The sequence below is a fragment of the Adiantum capillus-veneris genome, chromosome 17 (genome assembly GCF_014529385.1).
Source record: "Adiantum capillus-veneris isolate H3 chromosome 17, ASM1452938v2, whole genome shotgun sequence".
NCBI lineage: Eukaryota > Viridiplantae > Streptophyta > Polypodiopsida > Polypodiales > Pteridaceae > Adiantum > Adiantum capillus-veneris.
In genome coordinates this window covers 73433341-73442323 of record NC_140947.1, presented here as the reverse complement: position 1 = coordinate 73442323, position 8983 = coordinate 73433341, and the positions used below count along the sequence as shown (strand labels likewise).

The 8983-nt window shown below is 46.8% G+C and overlaps 1 protein-coding gene across 1 annotated transcript in view; it reads left to right on the top strand.

The window, feature by feature from the left end:
* The first annotated feature begins 1039 nt into the window (after nt 1–1039).
* Nucleotides 1040–8983, top strand: part of LOC147437474 (uncharacterized) — a 111236-nt gene continuing 103292 nt past the window's right edge. The window contains exons 1-8 of the mRNA XM_086487010.1: nt 1040–1235; nt 1640–1663; nt 1787–1810; nt 3515–3597; nt 6791–6838; nt 7091–7261; nt 7417–7456; nt 7532–7674. Coding sequence (XP_086343136.1) covers nt 1040–1235; nt 1640–1663; nt 1787–1810; nt 3515–3597; nt 6791–6838; nt 7091–7261; nt 7417–7456; nt 7532–7674 — 729 coding nt within the window. The remainder of the gene's footprint in view (nt 1236–1639; nt 1664–1786; nt 1811–3514; nt 3598–6790; nt 6839–7090; nt 7262–7416; nt 7457–7531; nt 7675–8983) is intronic.

Here is an 8983-nt window from a genome sequence, read left to right as displayed (position 1 = left end):
CTCTCTCTCTCTCTCTCTCTCTCTCTCTCTCTCTCTCTCTCTCTCTCTCTCTCTCTCTCTCTCTCTCTCTCTCTCTCTCTCTCTCTCTCTCTCTCTCTCTCTCTCTCTCTCTCTCTCTCTCTCTCTCCAGAGATGCTTGGGTTTGTTTTTGCTCGAGCTACGCAGACACAGAGAGAGCCTGATGAGAGGAGAGGCTAGCCAGTCTCATAGACAGATCACAGATTTCTTTAGAGCTGCCACTGGACACCCGGAGGAGTTACTACCACAACAGAGCTCGTCGTCTCACACCAGAGGCACACTAATCTACCGAGCAACTGAGCTGGGGAGATCCAGACGCCCACGACTACGGAGGACTACATAGCATCGGCGGAGGCTGCATCAGAGGATTCGGATCAGTTTGGCTCGACATGCCCGACGCCAGGTCAGACTATTGACCATGGAGGAGATTGACGAGATCCGCCAGCGACCGATGCTGGATCTCTTGTGATCTAGCTATCTGAGCTAGCTGCTTAGTTCACACCTAGTAGTTTAGGATTCCGTAGTATTTTATTGTGACATTTGTCATTTCATTTTTGTCATCTTGTTACTCTAACTTTGTATCAGATCCACCACATTGTAACTCTCAAGTCTCATAGGTCACTTTGGCCTTTTGAAGACGTTAATATAACATTTCATTTCATTTCATTTCTCTCTCTCTCTCTCTCTCTCTCTCTCTCTCTCTCTCTCTCTCTCTCTCTCTCTCTCTCTCTCTCTCTCTCTCTCTCTCTCTCTCTCTCTCAAGCTTTTCATAATGCCGACCCCTCTTCGTGAAGCCTTCACCTTACATTGTGCGGCATATGAGAGAGGAAGGGACAAGTCCAATGTTTGCAAGTGCCAATGCAAATATTGTGGCAAAATCCAAACATCTAGTGTCACCCGCCTCCTCATGCACTTGTGCAAGTTGGGTGGCGAAGCAACTCCATGCAAGAAGATTCCCGACGACATCTTCGATGAGTGCAAATGAAAGTGTCTTCCGTTGAAGCTTCGGAAGGGCATTACCATGGCTCAAGAAGAGGTGGTCACTCCCGACAACATTGACTTGGATGATGGTGAAGACGAGTCTCCATCCGTTTCCATTGCCTCTGTCTTCGTCGCTGCCATGGGCTCCTCCCAACCATCAAAGAAGAGCAAGTCAAGTAGTGGTGTCAGTGGGCCAAGACAAGCTACCCTTGCTCAAACCACAAGTGGTGTGCCAAGTACACTCTCTTTGCTTAAATTGCGGCAAAGAAATGCGGAAATAGAGATTGCATGCACCATCATTGAGTGCAATCTCTTTCAACGTGCTTCGGGTGGAGTGATGGAAGCGCATGGTCAAGGCTATTGCTGTAGTTGGTGTTTGACTAGGGTGGAATGGTCCATCCTACCACGAAATGCGGACTAAGAAGCTCGATGAGGAGAAAGAGAGAATCGAAAAATCTCTTGAGCCGGTGCGAATGGGTTGGAAGAAATATGGATGCTCCATTCTCTTCGATGCATGGAGTGACCGCAAAAAGAGGGGCATCATCAACATTCTTGTGTCTTGCCCTCTTGGCACCTATTTCTTGCGGGCAGTTGATGCGGGAGTGAAGGGGAAAAAGGTCTCGGGTGTTTTCATTTACAGACATATCCGACAAGCTATATTCGAGTAAATCATGGCACCTTCAATTCCGTTTCAATTCGGGCATAACTATTGATTAGATTCTAGAATGTAGAAACTAGATTGTATTTACTCTCTAGAATCCTAAGTTTTTCCTTTTTCTTCACATAGGTCGGCCCCGAGAACGTTGTCCAAGTAATAACGGAAAATACAAGTAATTGTGCCTCTATAGGGAAAATGCTAGAGGCGGAGTTCGATTACATAGTATGGACTCCATGCGCCTCCCATGGCATTGACCTCCTTATGGAGGATATTGGCAAAGCTCATATGGGTAAAGCGCATTGTGGAGAGCACTCTTTCAATTGTTACTTTTGTTAACTCCAAGGCAAAAGTACTCATGATTTATCTCGATGTCTCTAACTTGGAGTTGAAGAAGCGATCGATGACACAGCTTGCCTCCATGTGGTTACTCCTCGAGTGCCTATACGACGTCCGCCACAAACTTGCGAGGAGGAGTTCAAGAAATGGTTAGAGGGGGAGACCGCCGCCATAAGAGAAGATGAAAAGTCCATTCAACGGCTTTGCCTAGGAGACCACTTTTGAAATGATGCTAAAGCCATCATTATCATTATCACTCCCTTGTACCGTGTGCTACGGATGACGGATATGGAGGGGGCTACCTTAGGTCTCCTCTATCACTTCATGACGGAGGCCATGGACGAGATCAAAGCCTCCACCGTGCTTGATGGACCGCCCGATCCTTCAATGTATGTCTCTCTCTCCCCTCTCTCTCTCTCTCTTTCTCTTTCCTCTGTCTCTCTCTCTCTCTCTTTTTATCTCTCACAAATGATCTTGATTTTCTCTAGGGATATCTTGGAGACCACTCCCAAGAGGGATGAGATTGTCTATCTCGTAGAAAAGAGGTGAAGTGGATGAAGTGGCCGATTCATAGTTGTGCCGCTCTCTTGCATCCGGCCTACAAGCCCTCTTTACAAATACGTTCCTTCTTGAGGACCGAGATGCTTACCTTCCAAAGGTGCTACCTTTGGAGAAGCATGGTGACTTCCTTCAAGATATCATCAACTATAATGACGAAAGAGGGACCGAGTTTGCATCCATGGTATGCAGCAAGAGAGAGTCCAAAGTGAAGCCATTATTTTGGTGAGAATTGTTTGTCTATCAAATGCCAAACTTGCAAAGAGTGGCATTGAGGACTCTTGCTCAGGTATGGCCCATACACAAGTCAATGCAAGTGTCTCGACTCTCTCCTCTCATTGCAATATGCCATTAATTATGTATTATGCTCATTTCTTATTATCTTTCCATATATAATACGTCACTAGGATTGCTCCTCCGGTGCATGCGAGAGGAATTGATCGGCCTACTCTCTCATCCACACCAAAATTTGCAACAAATTGAGCACAAGGCAAATGGAGCGACTTATCTATTGTCGCTCTAATTTGTGTATGTTGCGTAACATGCATGAGAGGTCTATGGCTAGATTGGTAAATTACATCAAGGCTCTAAAATCCTTTAGTTCAAAATTCAAGTTCACACTTCTAAGTTCTAACTATGTTTGAACTATGAATCTTGACTATAAACAGGTGAATGTTGATGAATTCAAGCTCTCGGTCCAAACTCTTAAGAGTATCAACCGAGAACGCGATCCAGAGGAGGAAAAAATCTTCCATGAGCTCTATATGGAGCTTGAGGAGATTGATCGGCGAGTGTCTCGTACACGATCCCGCAACAAGGTTTTTGTTGCCGTGAGAGTTGTTGGGCGAGACCGATGACCTACGTGTGCCGAGGCTAGATCTACTAACGACAACCTAGAGTTGGAGGACATACATGAGCCTAGAGAGCCAGAGTATGATGATGATGGTAATCTTCTTACAACAGGAGACTACGGGCTTGGCTCTGACATCTCGGACTCCTCCCACGATGATTCGGATACTGATGAGGATGATTTAACTCCCATGCTAGTGATATGAGTCCTTAGAACTCATTTGTTATTAGTTTGTCTCTGGCCCTCTAGTATCTATTATCTTCCGGAATCCGAGCTTATGTGCCTTTTTGGAATGATTTGAATTTTGATGTTTGTCGTTTAGTCTATGGCTCTTGACTCTCAACCCTTCTAAGTTTTCTCATCTTTGATGTTTCAAGTCTCAAGGCTCAAGAGCCAAGACTCAAGAGTCAATCTCAAAAGTCATGTCTTAAGTTGAATGCTAAAACTTAAGTCTATAATATTTCACATCATACATATCATCATACTTACGTTCCATTTTTTTAAGTTCGAGTAAAGGATCTTCTTCTTCCGTGCCTTTGCCCCATCAATGAGGCAATGCAGAACGAAGATGTCATCAATGGAGGAGAAAGCTCGTTTGAAATCTGCCCGGCCTGGGGCTCGTAAACCTCAATCTCTGCGTAAGAGCTGAGCTCTGCCTCAAGTACTACTCCATATAGCTTGGCCATGGTGTGGCTTATCATGATAGTCCTGTAATTCCCTTGGTTTAGGGTGTCGCGAGATTTGTGGATAGGCATTATGGTGTGTTGTGTCCACTCTTTTGGGAAGCCCTCCCCTATATCCCGGTTGAAGACGTGTGCAATCAACGAGGCTATAGTGGAGGCGGCATAAATGATGTGCTCACTCTGTAATCCGGTATGGTTAGCTGATTGTCTGTGCTGCATGCGGTGTATGGCCCTCTTATCATCGCTACTGTAAAGGAGGAGGAGCGCGTGGGTCGTGGCTCGAGTGGATATGGGATGGGAGGCTGCCCAGCTGCCTCATATAGTCTCTGTGCATAATCATGCCATACCTGTGGATCCTCAATAGGTGTAGTCGGACGCAGCTCGCGGAGGGTGCGCCATGCCGTTGCGCTATCCATGCTCATGAATAGGCGATATAGCTCAAGCTCATGTGCCTCCTCAAATGCTCACCGCTTTCGGCGTGTCAGTGCCTTCATCTGCCGTCTGGCCTCTCTCTGTGTGATCTCTCCCAGGGCTCGTCGTGCACGGAGGCGTCGGTATAGCTCTTTGCACTCATCATCATACCAGCGGTTCTGGGGCATAGTCCCGAGGGGGGGGGGGGGGGTGTGGCCTGTGTGGGTGGTATGTGGAAAAGAGCTAATGGTTGAGGTGTGGAGGATGGAGGAGATATGTGATGTGAGAACCGAGAGTGGTGTGGATGGGTGCAAGAGGCGTAGGCTATGCTTGATCTCGGACGAGTAAAGAGAGGCTAACTCATGTGTCAAATGGATGGTGGTATGCGGGGTGTGTGTTGTGGAGCTGTGTGGAATGGTATCTCCGGTGATGGAGAAAGAGAAGTATGTGTGGTCGGCTTCGATGGGTATGTGTGGAACGGTGAAGGATGTGATAAGGTGTGTGGCCTCCTTGGATCCTAGAATATAATCGACTGTACTCCCTCTCCCTCTGCAACTCCATGTGGCATACAAGTCAAGCCCCTTGAGGTGGGCCACTGGACCATCCTGTTATAAATAACGAGATAGTGCTGGGCACCAAGCCGAAGTAGATGTCGTCCGTAGGCTGTGACTGGGCCCTTGTCTGCTGTATCTCTCACAATAGCCTCCTCATATAGAGTGTGTAGTGCCTATGGGTCCTCGTGGTCGTATGCCTCACACTGCTCACTGCGGGTACGAGCATTGAAGTCTCCCATAAGGAAGACTTCACCAAGTGTGGAGTACTCCATAATCTCCTCCGAGAGGCATGTATAAGGTGAGGCCTTTGCCGATGATGACTCCCACTCAGTGGAGGCGAATGTAGAGCCTATGGGAGCAAAGTAGCATAGGGCAATGTAGATGGTCCAGTCTCCTGAGAGCTCGAGGCGAATCCACATGTAGCGGGCTTGTGGGTCCCGGGCAACAATCTGTAGTCTGCTGTGAAGCCCCTGTCTGAAGAGTATGGCCACTCCTCCTGAGCCGGGAGAGGTGTGCTGGTGTGTACATCCCCGGTGTAGAGACTCCCACTGGAATCCATGTATCTGTGGTAGCCCTCTCTCTGGGCTCTCATGTGTCTCTGTAAGTAGAATGATTTCGCAGCCTCTTACCTCCTCAAACCACTCTGGGTGTGTCCATAGATCTCCATTGCAATTCTAAACCACAAGATGGATCTCTTCCTGTGTCCCATAGGCCGTGAGTCCTTATGCGATAGCCTTGTCATCAATGATGACCCGACCATCTCGATAGTAGGCCCGCTTTCCTTCTTTACGTGCATACATGCTCGCTCGTGTGCTACTTGCATCTTTGTGAGATCATAATCGAGGTAGATGGGTGGGCCTTCAAACCCTCTCAAGATCACCCTCTTGCGGAGGAAGGCGGTTCGTGTCTCATCATTGGGGAATTGGAGGATGAGAGCTCTTTCCTTGGTCTGCCGGCTCTCCAAGCTTTAATGAAAGGGGTTTGCTCCTCTTCCTTGTAGCCGAGCTTCTTGCATAGCTCCTCACCATCCCTTTCGGGAGTAGGCCCGACCATCTCGGTAGTAGGCCCGCTCCTTCTTTGCGGGCTTGATGCACCCTATGTTTGTTCCTCTTTCTTGTAGCCAAGCTTCTTGCATAGCTCCTTACCATCCCTTTCAGGAGTGGAGCCCTCTTTCTCCACCATGCCGTTAACTCTCACATTGAGGCGTCGAGCTTGCCTCATCTTCTCGTCTTCGAGGGTGGAGTGAACAACGAGGACCTCCTCTTTTTGCGCTTCCTCTCAGGCCGCCTTTTTGATGTTCTTCTTGACCACCTCCTCTACCCACCCTTCTTGGGAGGTCTCAAGTTTATCTTCCATTTGTGCAGTCAAGGCTTTTGTGAGCTCTTCTTTGAGAGCCTCTTTCGTGTCGTGATGGATTTCTCCCTCTTCGGGAGTGAGAGATGTTACTGACGCTTTGAGGATGGCGATTTGCTCCTTCATTTCTTCGCTCTCTCTCTTCCATTCCTTTTGTTCCCTTTGCCAGTCTTCTTTCTCCCTTTCCCTTTCCTTCACCCATTCCTCTTTCTCCTTCCTCCATGATTCCCGTTCTTGGAGCAGTACCTCCTTCTCTTTACAAGTGGCCTCCATTTCTGTGTGCGTGTATGTGCGCATGTATGTGTGTATGTGTGTACGTGCAAATGTGTGTGTGTGAGGGGGGGGGGAGTGTTGTGTGTGTGTGTGTGTGTGTGTTTGTGTGGTGCAGGTAATCCGACAGCAGCAGTGGGCTGGCAGGCAGCAGGTGGGCCAAGTGGTGAGTGGGCAGCAGTGGCGCAAGCTTTGCAGGAATGGCAGGGTAGCAGTGACGCGCAGGGGTGGCGAACAGCAGCGAACAGGCAGCGAACAGAGAGAGAGTTAAGCAGGGGTGGCGAACAGCAAACACACACAGAGAGAGAGAGAGAGAGAGAGAGAGAGAGAGAGAGAGAGAGAGAGAGCTTTTTATAAAAAGCGTATTTTGATACTTAATGCTCGTAAGTTTAGACTTTGAATGTATTTCTATTTTCAGAGTGTTCTCCATGCAAAGAGAGCCAGTGTCACCAAGCCAGTTTCCATTATAACCTTGGACAAACGATGGGTGAAACGGTGGGCGTTCTCCTCTGAGCCCATCGCTCACTTCATTGAGATAAAGGGATTGGTGATGGTGTCCTTCGTGCTGCTCGACATGCTTCAGCCCATCGTAAGTAATCCAATGGTGTATAATATATATCTATAAATAGGCTACTTGAATTTGCATAGGTTTAGCATTGTTGTCTTATTTGTTACAATTCGTAGTTATGTATTGTAGTCCAATTTATCTTATATGTTATCTTTTTTCCCCCCTTTATTTTGCAGACTCAATCGTCGAGCGCCACACACCTTGAGACTACACCAGGTTTTACCTTTTGGATTTTCCATCTTATATCTTTTCTACTATTCACTTCTTAATTCCAATCTCTTCACCATGTAGTGATGGCTCTTGGATTTCCCACATCGTCATCAAGGAGAATGCCTTCGAATTTTAGAGACCAATCCACTTCAGCCTCCAATTTCCAGCCACACCATGGGCAAGGGGGGCTTGCTTGGCGTCCACAGACACGAGCTCAATCCAAGGTACTTATGACAATCTATTTTTCACCTTCTTAAACTTTTCCTTTTTGGGGTATTTGATTCTGTAGTTCTTAAATTCATCAATTCTTAAGGAATAGATTCTCTAATAGAAAATAGGATGATTTGCGAGCTAACTGTAGGATTAGAATGACTTTAAGCATGAAGGTGACCACGTGGAAAAGATTCTTAACTCTAATTGGCAAAGCTTATGTCTGTGCTTGGACCATCATGTTGTAGTGATGATCATATGGAATAGCATCATCCACTAATTGTCTCGCCTGCTCCTACTCGCCATAAAATGTGTAACAGACTTGGACACTCCAAGTCAAGAATCAACCACGACAGCACCAAAGAGTTGCACTGGCTCGGCGAAGTTCTATGCCTAGAGATATTGGCCCCAAAGACTGGTGTCCCTTTCGGTATTTCTTTATTTATTAAATCAATGTCAAAGTACAAAGAGCGGTTAGGGTTTCACTCTCAGACTCTGCGTCCAGATGCTCTGCAGAGTGAGCCCTAAACCACTTATTTAAAGTTTACAAAAGATGCCGAAAAGCAGAGCCCCAAAAGCTTCTGAATAAAAGCCAAAAATTATCTCCCTCTCAAACCCTCTATAGGGCTTTCAAAAATAAAGCAAATAATCTCTCTCTCTCTCTCTCTCTCTCTCTCTCTCTCTCTCTCTCTCTCTCTTGCCAAAGCGTAGAGCAAAAAGCCTCAAGAAGATTGCGTCGCTTGCTGCTTTTTCCCAGCTCCACAAATTCCGGCGCAATTTTCGGAAATTCCCTCCTGTTGCCACGTGGCATATCAGCCGCCAAAAATCAGGGTTTCTCCTAGATTAGGGTTTCAGCCAGTAGTTAGGGGTAGGTTTTCCAGAAATTAGGTTACCCCTATTGCAACCATGTCTATTCAAAATCAATTAGACCAAAATGCTGCAGTCATTTCGTCTATCAGTTCCTGCACTCAAAAGAAGTCAAGAACAAATCAGTATCATAATCAGGAATTCCATTTCATAAAGTAATCCAACAGAATACTGTGAACTCTCAGTATCCCTGAAGCTCGAAGAGACATCAGTGACTTTAGCATCAAAATCAAGGAATCTGTTGACAAAGGAGCGGAGTGACTCCCCTCTTGTGCATCCAACTGCACTAGATCTCCGGTCAAGCTGAATTCTAGGTTCCGTTTGGAATAGACTATGCTAAACCAAAAGCATCGAGGTAAAGTTTTCACAATCTGAGGAGTATTTGCTAGGTCCTCCTCCTCCATCCACTTCACATCCAATGCAGGATAGTTCTTGAACCTAACCAAGAACCGCCTT